The sequence below is a fragment of the Crocodylus porosus genome, unplaced genomic scaffold (genome assembly GCF_001723895.1).
Source record: "Crocodylus porosus isolate Cpor-Errol unplaced genomic scaffold, CroPor_comp1, whole genome shotgun sequence".
In the NCBI taxonomy this organism is placed as follows: domain Eukaryota; kingdom Metazoa; phylum Chordata; order Crocodylia; family Crocodylidae; genus Crocodylus; species Crocodylus porosus.
In genome coordinates, this window is record NW_017728925.1 from 19,413,724 (window position 1) to 19,434,271 (window position 20,548).

Sequence of the window (20,548 nt, forward strand, 5' to 3'; positions counted from 1 at the left end):
ATTCTGTTAAGTTTCAGTACCTACCTGTCTCTTCCTTTCCTGTGTCAAAACGTCAGAGAATCCGTACCACAATACTGCCACTTGCTTCTCCCCGATATACATTTTCTTAAAAGATATTGTATCTTTTATCCGCGTGTAATGAGGACAGACATTTTAATCAGAGGTTAGTCATTTATTTTTGCAAACTATTGTTTTGCTTCATCATTTTTGCAGATAATTAAATGGATCGCTTGGCACAGTATGTCTGCTTTATTAAAACAGGTAATTTTGAAAAAAGAAAGATGCTATTTTTTGGATCACTGCACAAGAATTGCTTTTATCTTCATCTTTCAACACGGTTTCTGGTGGTTTTGCAATGCGCTCTCATGTTCAAGTACTCCAGTGCACTCCACCCTCTGGAGGGGGAGGTCCTGCGCTACATCCGATCTGTCGCTTCAGATCCTGGCATCTGTGTTCCCTGCATCTCTTCTAGAGAAGCAGCATTAAATATCATGTTTGCGAGACTGAATTATCATCAGGAAAGGCCAAAATAACAGGCGGTTTTTGATATCAGCTGCAGAGCTTGTTTCCGGTGTGGAAACTTCCTCACAGGGCGAGAGTCAAGTCGGCTCTGCTTTTGCCTTGTTGCAGTTCCTGCTCGGTGGGTACCGGGAGCTGGATAGTCTTCAGATGTCTGCCCCAGCAGTGGCAGCCCAAAGATGGGGTCTTGTGCAAAGGGCTGCAACAGAGTAAAATTACTTGTGATTTCACATGGAAAGTGCTTGCGTGTGCTTGTGTGCATGAGTGCGTGCACGTGTGCATGCCCTTTCAATGGGCACCGTGCTCCTGGATGGATTTCCCTCTCTTCTTTCCAAGCAGCGAGTTAGGGCCATAGGCCAGGAGGTGAACGGTGGAGCTGTGAGGTCTGCTGGGAACGTTATACCTGAAGCAGATAAACTTCCTGGTGAAATCATCCAAAGTGCCTTTTGGGCACCAGGCTGCTGAACTTGATTTCTTCTGCTTAGTGCTGCAGCACTGCGTTGCACGGCTGCTTCCAGAGGCAGGTCTGCCAGGATGGTTGTAGGCATGCGCCTCGGGCCCCCTACGCACCTCCAGTCTTCAGGCCTTGCTCCGGGGCTCAAGTGCCTTCAAGGGGCCAGCTGGTTTCTTTCTGTCCAGGGTCATATGTGGGCTTCCTCAGACTCTGAGCACTTTCCGAATCTGTACTAACAGAAATAATATGCTCTCTTCGTCCCCAGCTGTGCAGAGAGGGCAGAGGAGTGGGTTTCTAAAGCTGGAGGGGAGGGTGTCTGTGTTTCTGAGGGACGGAGACCTCGAGCAGATGCAATTCACTTGCTGCTTCCAACCTGGGGGTCCTTGGTCATTCCAGTTTCTTATGGGCATGAGGCTCAGAGTACAGTTCCAGCTCCTGCAGTCACACGGGATCTCCCTCGGTGGACTGACGGTTCCTTATTCCAGCACCACAGAGCGATGCAGAGAGAGAGTATGGAGGGAGCGAGTACCAGTGCTCATTAGGGCAGAGGCCTTGAACTGGTCTCTGCGCTCGGGCAAGCACCTGGGCAAAGTGCTGGTATCAACTTCTGTGCAGCTGAGCGGACAGGCTGCTGTGCCTGTACCAGTTGCACGAGGAGTGTAACCTTACAGAGGGGCTGCACTGTATTTGTTTTGCTTGTATGAGTACCATAGTTTAATTTTTCTTAATAGGAAGCTGCTGTGTAGTTGGGATATTTAAACAGTTATTAACCGAATGACAATTAACAGATTGCACAGACAGATTTTCTTTTGAAAACCTCTGAAATTGAGTACAGTTTGCAAAACTATCACGGCATAGTAATGACAATGAATTTTGATTTCCCGGAACTGATATTAGACTCCTTATTAAACTATGTGCATCTGCTTTTAATTTACTCCAAATAATTGGAAAATGCAATGAAGCTTTCCAATTAAAGCACGGCTTTATGCTGTTTAATAATACCCCCATAATATTATAGCTTATGAAGTGACAGGTGAGTTGGTGTATGAATAAAACATAAAGGCAGCAATAAGGGACAGAAAACCGGAGACAGTTGTTGGGGATTTTAAATGCTGGATGTAATTTGCATATATTAATCTCTTCTTTTCAGCCTTATCAGGCATTCTTCAGTATTTGAAGTTAAAATAGCGTTGACAGGCGGGAGTACGCTTAGTTTTTTCAAGGATTTATTACTTGTATAATTTCTGATCTTTAATAAGCAGATATGACTGATCCTCATAGTTCTATAGAAATCGGTTAATTGTTCCAGATGGCGTGTACTGATTATGCAAAATTACTTTTCACACCATTTTTTTTTTTGTGATGGAGTTTGGAGTAAAATTAAATTTTTTATAGCCTTCTTATCATGCTGTTTTACAGTGGTTTTTGCACAGAAGTTGAATTTAATCTACTATATTACATTGACCAGCACAGTTATTCTAATGTAGCATTTTGTGATTTGACAAAGAATAATAGAACACATTGCTCATTGTTCGTTACTGTGCGCTAATAAAAAGGAGTTCTAGTGTAAAGAACCAGGCTGTTATTTATGAAGAATGCATAATTCACGCAGTTAAAAATGCAAAATTGTTACAATGAGATGCTCTCTTTTGGATAGAATATCTGAGCAGAACAAATGAAAATAGTCTTGTTGCTGCAGCTTCCACCTAATAAAGAAGGGTATTTTTAAATGCGTGGTGTGGTTAAGTGGTATTTTCTTTATTAGGAGGAGCAGTCATCCAAGCAGCATGTGCCTAGCCCTATCGAGAGGTGTCGGTGGTGGTGTTTTCCCTGATTAACGTAATCCGGATATCTCAGTGGCATAATTTCATAATTGAAAAGCATTTATAAAGGTTGTTGGGTTTCATTTATCTAATGAAAAGCTGTTTATACCAAATAAACCACACACGCAATAACCCCTTGCTAATAAGGTTATTGTGATGCATTTTTAATGTTGACTAAATTGTCAGATTATTAGGGAGCCTGCTGCACCGGTTCCCCTCCAGGTCTGCAGTGCCGGCTTGCCCAGCGCCGTCACGGCCCTGCCCGGCGTCCCCGTCGGCGAGCTCCTCGCAGCGCGGGTGGGAAGGAGGCAGCCGACGTCCCCCGCCGGAGCTGCCAGACTCTGCTGTCAGTCCAGCCGCGCTGGCGGCCCTCTCGCTGCGGTGGAAGTCAGACTGCGGGTGGGAAGCGCTGTTTACCTTTGCAGCCTTGACAGTTGTATAAAGTATCAGGTATCATGGCAGTTGTTCCAAAGCACATAGTCCTCGTTTATGCTCATTGTCTGCTACAGCAGGTTTGTCAAAGAACAATGTCAGATTCTGTTTAATTTTCTTGTTACTTTTCAGTATTTGTCATACTCTGTTGCAGGCATGACGTGAACTTTTTTCGTTGACAGGTCTGACACCATCTCTCACCGCCATGATTTATATGAATTGCGCTGACATGGGAGGTTGCTAGGTTTGGGGGGCTTTTGTTGTTGTTGTTTTTCCCCTCCATTTGACAAGTTCTGGATTGGGGGGGTGAAGTCGTGCCTTCTACCAAAACAGCCTCTTTGGTAGCATTTTCACAGCTCGAAGGAAGCATCTGCTTGTTTGTTGCTGGTGTGGGCAGCAGAGGGAGCATGTAATACTGTTTTTTGTGTGGCATGAAATACGGTGACGTTTTATAATCCTGAACTGCCACTTTTCAGTCATTTATAAAAGGGCTGAAGGTATAGTAGGCTGGGATTGAATCAGCATTATTAATATGTGAGAAGCAAAACAGCACATTTGAAAAAAATGACCTTGTAAGTAATGGAATTAATTTCCCCAATTAAATTAGAAAATTGGGGACACAGTAAATGGACTTTATAAAGAGTGCTTGTGTTTAACTCAGTAAGAGACAAGTAATTAACTCATCCATTACAAAGCTTAAAATTTCCAAAATTGTTTTGTGTGTTGCTACTCCATATTATATATGAGTCATACTATAAATCAGAAAAAATTAGAAAATATTTGTTCTAATGAAGTAATAATTTGGTAGTAATGCTTTTCATCAGCACAGCTTAAGGCTACATTAAGTGGACAGTCTTTATCTGGATTCTCTAATTTTAATCTTCAAAATGCTATCTAATGTCTCATTAAGACTTGCATATAATGTATCTTAAGTACAGTCATTAAATATAGTTTAGGGAGATTTATGTTCAGATATTGCTTAAAGATGTTTTAATAGGCCCATTTACTCTGATGATATTAATGAGCTCTTAACACATATTAGGCTCCTAAAACTAGTGGTATTATGACTCTCGGTGAACAAAACAACTCGGAGTCTGTAAATGGATTGGTTGCTCCAGCAAGGTTGTTTCTAAATGGGTTCCTCGCGCGCTCTCCTGGACCCGTTTAACTCCTTCAGACTCTGGCGGTGTTGTCGTGTCGAAGGTGTCGGTGCTACTTGCCGTGCACATCGGTGATGAGCTCGCTCAGACATTGTGTGTCGAGTTGGTTGTGCCTCCTGGACGTGCAAGGGGTTAACAGAGATGGCTGTTTCTCATAGAGCCATATGTACGACAGGGGACTGCACATTCCCACCTCATTATGTGAATATTTTAGACCTGCTGTAAATGAACTGTAAAATGCTACACACATTTGTTCAGTTCATAGCAGTGAGAACATATTTACAGAACTAAATTAGGGGCTAGGAAATAATGGCCCAACCTGCGGTCCTTTTCTTAGAAATTCCAGCTTTTAATAATTTAAGGTTACAATGTAAAAATAATATTTTATCTTCGGAAGGAACAAATTCGTCTCATTTCAGAAATGTTGCTTTACTTCCAGCTCACGGCTAGTACAAACAAACTGCTCTTATTTCGGTTTCTATGCTCTCCTTTAAAAAAAATACCAAAAACCCCTTCTGAGTCCAGAGACTCTTATAATGACTAAATTGGTTTGTTAGAAGACGATAATAGCAAATTTCTTCTTTTCATAATTGGACGTTTCTTCCCTGTGGGCTAATGTATGCGCTGCCCTTGCATACACAATAAGCTGTGCTTTTGAAAAGCCATAACTAGCTAATAAGTGCTGTGGTGTCATCAGAGAGTAATGGTTTGCTGATTAGCATAATTAATGACAAATGGTGGTGTGGAACTGGTGGATTGGTTTAGTGGATGATGAATGCATTGCGGCCTGAGTTGGATCCTGCCAAGTAGGCCTTGCTGGCTGTCAGCCTTCTGTTCCTGCACAGGTAGACCTCATTAGTCACCGTGCGAGTGTGCCAGCTCACATTCACTGCTGTTCTGAGCACAGAAAACTTAATAATACAAGCCACGGTGCTGTCCCTTGTTTTCGTGAAGCAGTATCCTGAAATCTCTGCTTCCTTTCTGGCCAGTTGCTGGTTCCTGTTTCCGTGTGAAGCAATTAGCGCACGCTTGTTTCCAGACTGCCCACGTACGCGCTGCTTGAGCGCTGCGAGGTAGCCGCCGCGCAGTTGCGGGGAGATGAATGGCTGCGTCTGGTTGAAATATTTTTGTGGGCTGCGGATGTTCTTTTCCCTGCGAGGGCGGGAGAGATGCAGCAGGCGCCCCTCCATGCTAGGAGACTGGCGTGCTTATCTGTGGCTTGATTAATCAAAGCTAATTTGCATTCGCAAATGAGACTGATAAAAATGGAGTTACCTTTTCACCTTTAAAGTGGGGGGGAGGGGGATTATTTCTGGGGTGTCTTTCCTTTAAGTGATAAGCAACTCCTTTACCAATAAGGATGAAAATCCTTAATTTGTGCTAGCAAAAGGGGCTAATTATTATATAGTTAATTAGCATCTGGAAATGAGGATTATCTTAATTACAAAGCACAATTTCCCTAATAGCTACAAAACTGTAAGTTTGATCTGTGTGGAGATTGGTGACTATTATTATGTAATTAGTGATCATATTAATGGTGTGGAGTATTTAGATATAATTTGCATATGCAAATGAAATTTACCTGATAGAAATATGTGGCTCAGCTAATGACTCTGAGCACTTAAAAATTAGAATACGTAATGAGCTCCAGCACTTTCTTTGCCGTTTTCTGATACTTTTGGGAGCTCTTCCTCCTGTAGTGAGCATCGGTGCCGCGGAGGCTTTGACACCGGCGTGGGGCCTCCGGGCTTGGAGCAGGTGATGTGAGCCGAGGGGGTCATCGTGCTCGTGCTCAGAGGTTGACGCTCGCTCGCTCGCTCGCTCGCTCACCTTTGAGAATCGCACTGGGCCCCCCATGCAACACCTCCCTGCGCCCGCCTCGGTCTCCCTGCCTGCAGCCCTGGGCCGGCCCTTGCGGGTCATGCGCGTGGTGCTCCTGGGCTGCTGGCTCTGGGTGCTGGTCGCAACCCCTCCGGTGCTAGGTTGCAGGCCTCTGGTGCTCGGCCCCAACCCTTTGCCACACTGCTCCTTCGCACGGTGGCTGCCCCAGTTCCGGTGTGGTAGGACCTGCACGGCAGGGCGGGTGACGGTCGTTCTTTCTGAGCGCCTGGCGTTCGCAGCTTGCAAGGATCTCGGTTTTGTTTCTTGCACGTTTCATACAGCTCTGAGCACGGAGGCGGCTTGGTAAGTGGGCCCTCCCTCTGCAAAGTGTTGTCCTGACTGCTCCACCAGACCAGGGCTGCCAGGGTCAGCGAGGGTGGTCTGAGTGTTTGTGGTTACCGCGGTCTGTCTTGTCCCTGCTCTTGGCTCTAAACTTTACGTTACGTACTTCTACATCCACGTCCTGTGGGAGAGCAGCCAGCAGCAAGCCCATGACCTAAGGTGCCTCGCCTTCCAGATTTAGCCCTTGGGCTAACGAGGCACTTCAGAGTCAAGGGAAAGCCCCAAATATTTCACTGCAGCCTTTGCTTCACGCTGCATCTCCCTCCAAGGCAGGCAGTTGTACATACCCCAGAGACTGAGCAAATTATAACCCGAGCAGCATCTCAGCAAAGGAAAGCAAAGCCTCCATGGCGAGAGAGTGTAACACGGTGTAACACGCTCTCTGAACACGCCTGTGTTCGAAGCTGCGGGGCTCAGAACAACTCGCATGTAAAAACTGAGCGCGCTGGCAGGCAGCAGCCACTACTGAGCAGTGTTTCTCTCGGCTCAGAAATTCAGCCTTGAGTCTTGAAATACCAGCTCTGTCGTGGCACTTCTGGATATTTTTCTCATCACACCAAGTCGTGCATGCCTGTGTCTTATGCTTCTCCGAGGCAGACTAATTTTTACAAGTTTAACGAGGTCCTGGAATCTATCATCTAATTTAGAGGTCGGAGCAGTTGAAAGACATCCGTGTTTTGTTCCGGCTCAGAGACTAGGATATCACGACTGCCGAAATGCCCGCAACTTCTTCCCCTTCAAAAGTTCATTGGTCTTCCCTGGCCTCAAGTAAGATACCAGCTCTCTGTCTCGACTCTGCAAAAGTCCAGTACCACTGGCCTGTTTTGTATCTGGTCTGGTCTAATTAATTAAGGATTGTTGCTTGGAAGTGGCACATGGCTAGGTGTGATCTTTGAAGTTTAGTATGGCAGGAAGACTTCAAAGGAGACGTTTTATTAAAAAATAATAAAATCAAGAGCTTAACTCCTAAACACTTGCAATTTGAAGGACCTGTTTGAAGTCTCTCCACATACCTCAGATGCTAATACAGCCACAGCTCTGAAGAACCACTTAGCTGTTGCCACCCGGCACTTAACCTTAGCTTTTTCATTTAAAAAAAATCAAAACCAGGAGTACTTTCTGTAGTCTTTTCCCGGCTTGATCCTGCCATAAAGAGCTGCCCATGTCGTTGCAGCAAGTTAGTGGCAGAGCCCAGTCGAGATACAGAGGAATTCGGAGGGTGGAGAGCCAATTAACAAATGGAAACGTTAAAAGTTGTTATGCAGTCAGCTGGGGGCAAAGCACCTGTCTTCTGCTCTTTATTTATTGCCATTGCAAGCAAAACAGAGAGCCTGACAAATGATTTCTCCACCTCAAGCTGCTGCCAAAGCTGGGAAGCACCCATTGCTCCCAGTGCCTGGGCTGGGCCCGGTGCAGTTCAGCACTGTCCACTGGTACCTGCGTGTGCGCAGCAGCCTCGTGGGAGGTGCGACGTGACTTGTCTGCTCCCGTTCCTGGGCACTGCTAACACCCAGGGACAGAGGCGCACAGGAATTGCTGGCTTCTGGGACCTGGAAATGGCAGGAACCGCTTTAGAAATGTAGAAGAGCAGAAGCTGTGCCCTCCTCCAGAGGTGTCTGGGAACAGCAGGATCCGGTCGCGCTTGCAGGCATCTTGTTGGCACTGTTCCTTGCCTGGGCACAGCACACGCCCCGGCGGGCTGCCTCCAGCGAAGTGTGACCCTGCTGCGGGTCACATCTGTCCTGAGCCTGCACCTTCATTCCAGATCCTGCTCTGCCCCTCGGACTCCGCAGCGTGAGCATCAGGGGAACTGGAGGGGCAGGTACCACGCTCGGGGGTTGCGTGGTGATTCAGACTTTACTTCACGCGGGCGCAGCCAGAACGGTTACAGAGGACCTCGGCTCATGGAGCACGACAAGCAGGCTGACCTCGGTGGCTCTCTGGGGAGGGCCCTGGGCAGCCCAGCTATGGGTTCAGTATCAAGGGGCTTGAAGCACGTCCATGGCTGGGCTGGCGCCTTTCCCAGCCTCGTGTGGACTCGGGCAGCTCTGGGCTATTGCCCAGTCACCTTCCTCTCCAGGGGCGTCACGGCCTGCAGTGCCTCGTCCCCGGTCTGGGAGCTGCCCTGGTCTGCACCTCTCGCCCCAGTTGCCTTGCCCCTCAGCTGAGTCGCTTGGTGCCGTGTGAGGATGCTCCCAGAAGGCTCATCTTGTGGGCTGGGACCCAAGGCTGCGTCTGACTTTCCTCTTTCAGGCCCCTGGGCTCCGTGGGGCTGTAGTGCCAGAGGCGGGAGCCAGTCTCCTCTACACCCCAGCTCAATGGTGACACCCCAAGAGAGGAGCTTGGCCCTGCTTTACATGGTCTTCCAGCATACCAGTGACCCCAGGCTGCCTTGGGGAGTACCTTTCCTGGCCCAAAAGCTGCCATCAGCCCTGCCACGGGGCAAGGCACAGGGCTGTCCTGGTTCGAGGGCAGGCTGTAGGTTGTGCCCCTCCCAGAAATGCTCCTTGCAGTCGGGGCTGCTTTTGTTTCCTCTCATTAGACTGTTTGACTAATGACTGGCTGAGTCTGCCGAGCTATTCAGGGACTGGTGGACTCTGGCTAATCCTCTCTGAGCAGCCTGCGAAGGAAGCCTCTGTTGGAATGGCACAGATGGCAAGCCCAAACGACAAAGTAAACTACAATATGTCTTGGAGACACTGTCAGGCTGCAGCTTATTTGTCATGTCATGGCAGCCTGTTGGGTTAGGGAGTGACTGTGCCCCCCCCACACTCATGGTTTGAGAAATTATTTACAGTAGGGCTGCTCTGTGAGCTGCAGAAGAAACTGGAGAGAGGCCAGGAAAGCAGTGGTCAGCTTCCTAATGCTTTGGGGACTCTTCTTTGGGGTTTTCAGTTTTTGAAAAGATGAAAGCAAGGCATGGGGCCTCAAGCCCACAAATAAATGAGCATGGGCTCCAGGAGGGCAGCGTCCCGGGGGCAGCAGGATTTGTCTGGTTTGTCCCTTGAGGTTGCGCTATCATTAGTGCTGCGAAAACGTGTTGGTGGCGCTCCATCTGGGACAGGGTGCACAGTAGCGCAGAAGGAGCCTGCACATGTTTACTATTCAGGCTTGATATTTAAATTAGCATGTAGAGAAATACAGAAGTTTGGGGGCCTAACTGCACATTATGGAAAATGCGGCTTATTCTGGAAAAACCAGCATCCCCCACTTAATGCATGGCAGACTGTCATAAAACATTTCTCCATGTTATGAGTAGCTCACGATGTTACCTCCTTTTACATCTGGGTGCTCTGCAGAATCTTCCACGTGTTAGTAAAGCATTTCGTAGGGGAAAAAACCCAAACTTAGCTAAGCTTGATTTGAGATTTTCAAAAGAAAGCAACAGTGCAGTAATGAGAACCAAAGCATCGGGTGCTTGAGGTGATATCAACTGCCCTGCTTAGCAATGCCACACTTTGTTCCAGAAGACAGAGATCATGGAGAATTCCCGAGGGAAAATGAATGAAGTTCAAAAGTTTCTAACCTTTCTTTGTTAAATTTTTTTGACAGAGTCTGTATGGTTTTAGTTGGCTGGGCTTTGCTGGACAATTGTCTAAAAAAGGATTTGAAGGAAATCCGTATAAATAAGACTTTTCAATTCACTTCAAGTCTCAGGAGTAGCTCCTGCCAAGCTGGATGCTGAGCTTTTGCAGCTGCCTGCACTGCCGCACACGGTATCCACCTGATGAGAGGGGCGTGGGGAGAGGTGTACTGGTGAAACCTGCCAAGGTCGGAGGGCTCTGTCATGCCTGTGTGGAGGAGAAGATTAAATACTCGTGTGCTGGAGTGGGACCTGCGGCAGGCTTCCTCCCAGTGCATGCTAATTTAACGAGAAGCAAACAGAACTGGAGCACTCCCTGACCCGTGTGTGCTGCCTTGCAGGGTCTGGGGAACCCCTTGCCCTGCCAGCTACACAATGGCGATGCTTCTCTGGAGGCCCCGGCCCGTTGATGCTGAGCCACCTTTGTGAGCGTGGCTCCAGACTCAGGACCTGCAAGATCTGGTGGGTGCTGGAGGGGAAGGACCGGGTGGGTTTGATATGCCAGGGCAACAGCACACAAAGGTAACAAATGCAGAGGGAGAGACACACTGACAAAGAAAGCCATGGCAGGGCACGCACTTCTCACCTGCAGGCCTGCTCGCAAGGGTGGCCAGGGCATGGGGTCCTGCCTGGCCATGTGGGAGCAGCCTGTCAAATAACGGTGCCAGCACTTGTCTTCCTGGGCTGGATCATGAGCACTGGAGTCAGCAGAGGATGCTTGATGGACAGCTGCTGGAAGGGCCCTTCCTGATGAGGCCACCGCACTTCCTTGCTGTTGAGCCTCTCGAGCTCCCAGCTACTTGCCATGTGTCATACGCTTACTTGCATCTATCAGGCCAGTCCTGCAATGGCTGCTTCTCCTCTGTGCTCAATAATGCTGTGAAATATGTGTTTTCTGCGGGAGGAAACATCTCCGTGGCAACCCCTGATTGCAAGATGGCAGCATGCTTGAAACGCTGTGTGGGACAGCAAGGTTGGGATCTGCACGGAAGATGAAGGGAGTTTGGTGCTAGCTCCTGTGTGAAGTTCAGTAGGATCTGCATGCAAGTTCCCCTCGGGTCGAATTTTCATTGGAGCCCCAAACCGTGAATGGCCAGTATCGTGTGATTACATGCCTTGGTTTTCGGAGGTGGCAGTAACACCTGGAGGCCTCTGTGCTGGGTGTTGTACATGTGCACGAGTCACTGCCCCCAGACCTTGGATGCTGCTTTGGCTCTGTGCTATCTCAGGGTAGCAGGACACTTGTCCTTGGCACCAGCAAAGCAGTGCAGCGTCTTTGTGCCGTACGTCATGGGACTGCACAGTGATTCTGATTGCTGGCTGGAGAGCCGCCAGATTGGAACGCCTCTCGTGCCAGCTTTCTGTGCCCACCATTAACTTGTCTCCCATGTTCCCGAGATCTAGCTGAAAACAATGGAGACGTTATTTCCCTCTGGTAGTTGCATCCCCAACCAGGTAAGCTTGGCAGTGTCGATGAGCCAGTTTTCAGCTGTCTTTATGAGAGGCTCGTCTTTGCCCAGCATCAACAGGGCACTCTTGTCTCAAGGCTTGAGAGAGGCGGCAGAGGTTTGTACAATTACAGCAAGCTATTTCTGGAATCTAAGATCTTTTAAATGTTAAAGGTGGCAGCGATATATTCGGTGTTTTTTCTATTGGATTAATAATGTTTAATTTGCAAAGCAATAAAGAGGAATGTTTTTGTAAGGGCTTTTTTTAATATCAGCAGTTGAAAATTCAAGTGTAAAAGGCCATGCAAAAAATAGCAATAAAAGAAATTCAAAGCTATAAAATCTTATGGTGAGAATTTAAATGCAAAAGTGGTTGTTATTTCCTTGGGACTCTAGGTATGTAAACTCTTCCATGTCTGCATATCCCCACAATAGTTGTGTGAAGGATTAGTGCTCACTGCAGTGTGCAAACTGAACCCTCCAAGCACTGAAGTAGCTATTCATCTATACCCAGGAGCTAAATATGACAATGTTAGCATTTTTCATTTCCCTGACGTTACCATTAATAAAGCAATGATCCAAAAGAAGCTTTGCTGAGTCTGTTCTTTATGCTTCCATCACTCACGACTAGATAATTTCACACAGGATCGTTTTTAAATTAAATGACGATAAAAGCGCTCTGCTGTTCTGTGTTCACTAGTTCATAGAAGTCTATCAAGTCATTAATGTGTCATGACAAACTGCTAGATGGATACAAGAGTAATTAATTATTTGCATAAATAACAGGTTGAACTTGGTGCTTTGAACCACAATGACATAAACATCAGTTCAGGGGCATCTTCAAACCTCTTGGAGACAGCTCGTCGAAAGGGTTAACTTATCCCAATATATCAGAAACCGTATCTTCCTCATTTCTAAAAGGCTCAAAAGCTTGGCTTGAGTTTTGATGCTTTTTGTGTTCTAAAGTTCGTCATTAATGGCCATTTTAAGGAAGCATCTGATCATTGGAGATTTCAATGAACAATTATACAGATTTTCATAATCACCATTAATCGCCACATATTTTTCAAGATAATTACAGCAATTATTATTTAGATTCCTCTTTTATGTGCACATTGTAAAAAAAAAAGAACAAGTGCTTATTATACTGGGTAGCATAGCGAACTACAGTCTTAAGTTCTTTGTCATCTAGAAACTCATTATGTTAGCGGATGCTGCCTATGAAAGTTCGTCAGTATGTGTAAATTAGGGTAGCATTGGCAGGTCTGATTATTTAAATCTGGTAGCTTTGCTAAAAATATAGTTATTCTAGAAAGATGAATTACTAATTTGACAACTGAGGTTTAGTTGGGATCTACAGCATAAGAAGGAGGCGGTGTCTATCTGGAAGAGCGGGGTGACTTTCTCTTTAATATAGTGAGACAATTTCTAAGTGCGCTAACAAGTTGTATTTATAGAATAGAGTTTTGTGACATGCCCTTTAAAGGTTAATAATAAATCTTGGTAATTTGCAGCAAATTGCACTTGGAGACAGAAATCATTTAAAAACAGACACACTATTCAGTGTTTCTTCATCAAAGAAGAGATTGTTGTTTGGCTCTTGGTTCCCTTGCCTGCCACTTCCTGTTGGGGAATTCTCCGTTTGAGTCTATCCATCATGATTTGAGTTTTGGAGGAGTGCAATTCTCACTGCTGGCTCCTTGTGAGCCTTTTATCTAATTCCAGTGAATGAACTAATTAAATGTGACCCTCGGGGAGGAGCTGCTCCTTGGAGACGGTAAACAGTGGTTGAAAACGTTTTTCTCTCTGAAATTCCTTTCTGTTTTTTCAGTTCTGGTCTGAGGATGGTGCGTGCAGCTCGCTAATCTGATGCAGATGCAATAGGCACTCATCTGTGGAGGGGAGGAAGCTGCCATCTTTGCTTCCCTGCTTTTTGTTCAGACAGCAGGAGCCTGGTTCTTTTCTCACTCTGGTTTTGCACTCGGAGTGACTCCTGGTGCGTGCTGACATGATCAAGGTGTCTCTTGTGTCAGAAGGAAAGGCCCTTTGCTTAGCTTAGCTAGGGTTTTTTTCTCCTTTCCCTTGCTTAAAGATAACAGTGCAGATCTGTTCTGGGCAGAGGCTTGCTAGCTCGGGAGGGCAACGCCTGGATACGGAGTACAGATTCCTGTTTCCAATGCACAGGTGGTCAGGAGCAAGCGAAGTCCTTGCAGCTAGTTGCACACCTGCTTGGAGGCCGCCAGTGTGTGAACAGCCTTGGGTCCAGTCCAGGACAGGAGAGCCATGAGATGCTAGTGAAATGACCGTCCCAATCTGGAGACCTTTTCCCAGCATGAACGGAGAGATCTAAAGGGACTGGGGATACTGAACTACCAGTATCACAGCCAGGTCTGGGGGAGCAGCACTGCTGCAGCCCATGTCGTGGTTCTTTGTGGGTAGAAGACAATGCTCCAGGTGCTTCGCACAATCTGTGCAGGATCATTGTTGGATCTCAGCACTGAGATGCTCTTACCGTACCATTCAAATGCAGAGGATTGCTGTGGATTGCGCACCTCTGCTGAGAGCTCTGCAGGATTTCAAAGAGCAATCTCCATTCTCTGTCCTCATGCGTTTCGTGGTGGAGGAACTGGACGGGGTGGTTCTGGAGATCCTCAGGAAGAACAGCCCTCCTGGCTGGAGCTTATCAATCGCAGAATTGGCTTCTGCAGACCCATGTTGGTTTTTTGAGAGGCGCTTTTGGTGTGCAGGATCCATTACTGCATGTGTTTGCTTTTCCTAGCTCTCTGGGCGCATCTGGTGTCTTTTTTGGGAGCTTTCCCCATGTTCTTAACATGCCATGACGGAAGGGAAAGAGCTGGTGCAATGAGTGAGAGGTCTCCAGAGAAACATAGGAAGGCATCTCCTGTAGAAGTTAAGTTTCTATGCTAGTCTCTGGAGACCCACTTCCCTGTTGTGCTTGTAATGGTCGCAGTATCGCCTATCGCCCACCGACCGTCGTGTGAGCCCCCGCAGCAGCTGTATTCATGCGAGTGGAACCCAAGGATTCCCACCGTTTATGCCGTAGCAAGACTGCTATCGCCATAGTAAATCGTTCGGCCTGACACTTAGTATATTTAATGTGAAGACTTGGAGATGTGTGTGAGGAGTCTTATTTTTAAATATTGCTAGTTACTTATCATAGATCTGATTCCAGTGGATAGGTAGTCCCTGTATCAGCTGTTTATAATGTAGGCCTCCATTATTCTCAGACAAGGCTACTTTAGGGACCTGTACCTTCTTGCTTCAATGTCATCTCGAAGGTGATGAATTCTTTTCCTTGGTAGACTTAGGATGAAGAGCTGAAAGTAGAAATACCCAAGCATAAGCTCTATTTAAGGTCTGTCTGTCTGTATTTGAAATACTCAACATTATATATAGTAGTAATTATCCAGGAGTCCTAGACGTTAATTCATTCTTAGGGTTTTGCTGACACTTATAATTTGTTAGATCTTTTCTTCCATTGTTTATGAGTTGAGATGAGCCCTTCAGCAGAAGGCTGGTTGGGAACGGACTCCAGCAGCTGATGGCTGACATTTTTAGGTGAATTCTGACAAGAGTGAGCCGAAGAACTGTGTAAGATCTGGGTCAGCCCTGTCAGAATGGACAGTGCTCTGGGAGACTAAGAGGAGAGCAAAGGAAAATAATCGTTCAAGAAATTTGAACAACTTTGCAAATAAGCAGGATTGTCAAGGGTTTCACCCGTGCGATGTTGGAAAAGGACGGGGTTTCCAAAGACAGGCTTCCCATGACAGCACGGATGCATGGGGGGAGAGTCCGGCCCGTGCAAGGCTGGAGCCCAGCCTTTTGCCTGAGGGATGAACATCACTTGTCAAGTGCCCATCTGTCGATTAAGCAAACATTTAACAGAAGAAGCCAGAAGTGAAGTCGCTGCATCTCCCATGTGCAGCAGGGCAGGATTTGTGGGAGCCTTCCTTTTCCTCTCTACTTGTCTCTTGCTTTTACATGCCCAACCTTGCACCGTCCAGACGTGTGTAGGAACAGGGTTATGCAGTGTGGGCATTACGGTGTTCTTTGCTTTGAATCTGTATCCCTTAAAACAATGGGGATGTTGCTGAGTGTGAGGCAGGGGTTGCACAGCAGGCACAGTGTGGACGGAAGCTGGCCCTTGTCCCCTCTGGATTTTGGGTTAAGGAACTGCAGTGTCAAAGAGAGGCTTTCACCACTGTTTTCCCCATTTGTCGTGGTGTACGTCTGCTCCCAGTTGTGGCCCAGTTTGGTTCTGCGGAGCTCTGGGCCTTTCCTGGAACAATGGAAGCAGCTACCACAGGATGCAGCACCAGGAGCGGCCAACAAACTTCGCAAGCAGTGTCAGGATGCTGATGCTGGGCAAAGCCTGCATGCAGCACTTCTCCTGCAGAGACTGCCAAGAGCTGCGAGAAGCAACAGGAGAAGAAAACCAAAGGCAGATGATGATGCAAAGCAGGGCACTGAAAGCCTCCTCTGGTTCTGGTTCCATTTGACTTGATTGTGCAGGTAGTTGGCTTCCTGCGTCATTGCCGAGCATGGTTTCCCCAAAGCCAGACACCACCACAGCTGCTGCTCTTCGCATGTGCTCTGCAGCGATTACTGTTCAAGTGACCCATCCGGGACTGCACTGGCAGGGGTGGGAGCTCCCTTGGTCACTCAGCTTGCTGGCAGTCAGTTGGAGTCATGTTCCAAAAAGGAGATTTAGTCTCCGCCCCAGAACTGCCAAGCATTCGTGATGCTGGTTTGGAGAAGATGTCATGGGGAGCCCTGGCATTCAGAGCCCTGCAGTGGAGGATGCCAGCCTGGCTGCCTGTGGCATGTTTGCAATCAGCTGCAGCAGTGGGGGCTGGGGCTGAGGCAGATGGGGGCTCTGGGGATGTCCACTGCAGCGTTTGCTTTGGCAGGGCACAGTCCCACTCGGAAGCAAGGAGAAGGGCCGGAGCTGTCACCCTGCCACATCCCACAGACTGCCTCGGCAAGGCTTCGGTTCAGCATCTGAGCGGATTTCGGTACGCAGCCCGGCCAGGGCCCCTCCGGGTATCTGCACTTGGCACCAAGCGCAGGTAGTGGGGCTGGCAGGAAAAAGCCTTTTCCTTTCTCCTGTCCCTGCCCGAGCAGGGCTGGTGGAGGGAGCTAGCGGTGACAGCTCAGTGCTTTATTTGTTTAAAGTTCCCTGAATCAGTAAGTATTTAAAATCCTCTTGACTTCTAGTGCCTGGCTATAAAAAGAACAGTTGAATGAGCTCATTGTTTTCTGATTTTTCCCTTTAATGTATTTTACAAACAGTCTGGTGACGGGCCTGACATGCTGATTCCTATGTACGTTCCCTTCACTTTGGGATTACAGCATTAATAACATACTTCCATGCATCATGCCATTTTTAAGCATGATCGTTATGATAAAGGGCATATACTTAATTACAGGCCTGCTTAATTACAGCTCTGTTGAAGCTCGTTTGTTTAGGAGAATGCTAATTGCGCTACTGAGCCTTTGGCACATCCTTGCTTTCATCCACCATGTGTTGTTCTGCACTGTGTATCAGCGTTTTGTTAACACTACCGGCCACAAAGGCTGAAGAAACCCGATGGTGGTTCTGTGCATGTTTTGCTGGTGCCAGAGAGGAAGCCTGCCCCTGTTTGGATTTCCTTCTCTAACACTTTACAAAAGCCAGTGGGCAACCGATCGGAGCGGCTGTCTGCGGTGGGGAAGACATTCTGGTTTTACAGGTTCCAGAGCTGCCTTCGCTGCATCGCGCGGCTGCGCCCGGTGCCTTGTGCATGTTGTTGTGCTGGCTGACACGCAGCACTCTCCTTGGGAGGGGAAGGCGCCCATGCGCCATGAGCCGGGGGCCCTCAGCATGAAATGTGCAAAGAGAGTGCGAATTACTGAATGAACCTAAGTCCCATGAGAACCATGACCTGAACTCCTCAGCGGGACTGGAAGCAGAGGTGCAGGGATGTTCAGAAGGCATCGCCAGGCACAATGACCTGTTTGGGGATTAAGGGGAGAACAGTTTAAAGGGTTAAAATTGCATTGGAGGGGATTTATTTCTCCCAGGGCTGAAATCTGGAGAGATTGGGTGCAGCAGGCTGGCAGGTGTGGAGTAGTCGCAAAGCCTGTCTCAGATGCGTGCTCTGACCAGGGACTGGGCATTTTCTGGCAGCTCTGCAGAAGGTGCTGAAAGCTGCAGGTTTAGAAATCAGCCAGTTCATGTGTGCTGAGGCACCTTGGAAAGCACACAGGGTGCCACGGGTGAGCCTGGTCTGCTGCGTGTCCACTGGATGATGCCAGGCGTCTGGGCCTCTGGACTGCATGCCACACAGTGGCCCAGTCCTCAGGTCGCTGTTACTTTGCTCTGTCGTGAGTATCTGTCTCCAGCTACCTGTCTCTTACATGTGCGTTATTGCTTGCTCTCTCTTGTTCTCATCAGTAGGAGACTGGCAAAGAGAGGTCATTTCTCCGTCATTTCCTCCCTACTGTTGCAATGTGCTGTGCTCTGGGTGTGTTTGTGCTGGGTGTGTTTTTAAGGAACTCCCAAAAGTTTCTGACCCTCATACTGGACCCCTCCCTGTGTCAGCTGGTCTGTGCGAAGACTGGTGCTTTGTTCTGGGGAGACAAGAGCCATCTTGTCCTCTGAACCCAGCAATTGCTTACCCTCTCAGTAGGAAAACAGATCGGCTGAGGGGGGTTCCTGCTGCAGAGCAGTTCACATGCAGGCCGTTATTACACTGCTAGTGGCAACGGGAAGTCTGTCCTTTTGAAGAAGGCTTTGCATTTGTTCTCAGCTCTAAACACTGCCACACTTGAGGCTGGTTCTGTATGAAGACCAGCTGGATTGGGAACAGCTTCACAAAACTTGCTCTATACATTTGCACACATGGACAAATAGATTGGGGGTATTATCTCTATTCCTGGCTCCCAGGTGAAAGGTTGTGGCCCATGCCATCACTGGACTGGCAGTGCAGTTAGGGGACTTCGCAGACAGGCCTGCCCCAGCTGGGAGTACCTTACCGGGACACTTGTCAGAAGTGGTGTCACTAATCCTTGGACTGTTTATGGAGCCTCCCTCCTGTATTGCTCACAGCCTCTCTCCCTGTGCTCTCTTCCAGCAATGGACGGCGTGCCTTTCATGATTTCCGAGAAGTTTGCCTGCGCTCCTGAAACGGTAGGTTACCTGCATTGTCACCTTTGCGGGGGTGGGCATCCTCACAAGGCGTAGGCACTCATCATGCCTGTGCAGTGGGCTTCTTTGGGCTGCAACGGGTGGATGGCACTTGTGCATACCCGCCATGTCTGCAGTGCGCCTGGGAGTGCTCTTCTCTGGCACACAGGTGGCTTCATCTGAACCTCGCCAAAAGCACGTTCTTCCGTTAGGCGAGCTCCAGCCTTGCCAGCCTGACAAGGGTGGTCATGTGGCTCCTGGAGGAGAGCACCAGCTGCAGTCATACTTTCTTCCTGTGTATTTAAACAAAACAGCAAATGTCTGGTTCCCAAGTCCAGGCATCCAGATCTTTTGTTCCTCCCTGCCGTAATGATGGCACTGTGCCTGCCAGACTATTGCTTTCTTTCCAGACCCCAGAAGTTCAGAGCAGTACAAAGGACAGAACAGTGCTTGCTGCTCTGTGGTCACTCTCACTCCCTGGAAGTTAGCTTGTGCCGTGCCGCTCATCCCCCCTGTCCCTGACACTGTTGAGGGTGGTGAGTCCTTGTTCCAGCTGCGCAGGGGGTCCCTGGGAAGGCGTCTGCAACCGCTTCCCCGTTGCATCGGTTTCTGTGGCACCATTAGCACGTCACTGTGATCAGACAAAAAGGAGGCCCCTTTGAGGGCCTTCCACGGGCTTCTGGGCCTGGCCTCATGCTGCTCCAGCAGCAGTGTGAAGCGGTGTCCAGTTTCCATCCGTATCTTCATTACAATTGACAACCAATGCCTCGTGCCTCCTGGGTGCCCCAGAAGCGCAGATCCAGCCCTGCTTGGTGCCTCCTTACTAACAAAACGCAGTGTGCATCGCTCCAGTCTTCCTGGAAGCTGCTTCCTGTTGAAAAACACGAAAAGTGATCTTGCACATGGAGCACAAGTAACTTTAGCCAACCCAACTTAGCAGGGTTGCCACGGCTGTGCTGGCAGAAGTCCAGCATCTGGGAAGTAATAATCTTTGCTGTCCGGCTTCCTGACCCCATCTAGAAAGTTAGAGGGGAAGTTGTGTGCTAATGATGCAACAGCTGGACTCCACGGGGCTGCAGCCAACACGAGCAAGGCTAGGGAAATGTTAGGATTCCTGTGCCCTCTGGCTGGAGAGGGTGCACGCAGCCAGACTGTGCCTCCCTGTCCAGAAGATGGTTAGATAATTCCTCACATGAACTGAGTGGGGGTGAAGGTCTGCGGGCAGCCCTTGAGACTCAGCCCAGCTGCAGCATGGAGAGTGGCTGTGCGATGCTCTTCCCCAGCTTCCTAAACAAGCAGCTGGAATCTGTTTCGACAGGTAGATTGCCTGTGTCCTGCTCAGCCTGGGGTCACTGCTGTAGGGGGGGCTTCTGGGTCCCTTGTGCCAGGATGACCTTTGTGGACACCTCATCAGGGACCTGATTCGTAGTCCAGCTGACAGACTTTTAAGGCAGCGCTCGCTTGCGACTGCAGTGCAGAGATGGGAAGCTTCACACCCATCCCCTGTCCTCTTGTGCATCAAACTGTTAAACCAAGGTCTCTACATCTGTGCTGCATCATTGTCTTCATATCCTGCCCCTTGACGTCGCACCTTGTTACTTTTCTCTGTAATTATAGAGAAAACAAACCAGAAGTTCTGGAAAATTGGGTGCTGCTTTTTCTGGCCTGGCTGTCTGGCCGAGAGGGACCATGTGTCCTCTGCTAGGACACGTGCAGA

The 20,548-nt window shown here is 48.4% G+C and overlaps 1 protein-coding gene across 2 annotated transcripts in view; it reads left to right on the top strand.

Annotated features, from left to right (window-relative positions):
- The window catches only part of MVB12B (multivesicular body subunit 12B), a 73,094-nt gene that overhangs the window by 40,238 nt on the left and 12,308 nt on the right, over positions 1-20,548 (top strand). For both annotated transcript variants that reach the window (XM_019541057.1, XM_019541058.1), the window contains one exon: positions 18,779-18,834. In XM_019541057.1, the coding sequence (XP_019396602.1) occupies positions 18,779-18,834 (56 nt within the window). The remainder of the gene's footprint in view (positions 1-18,778; positions 18,835-20,548) is intronic.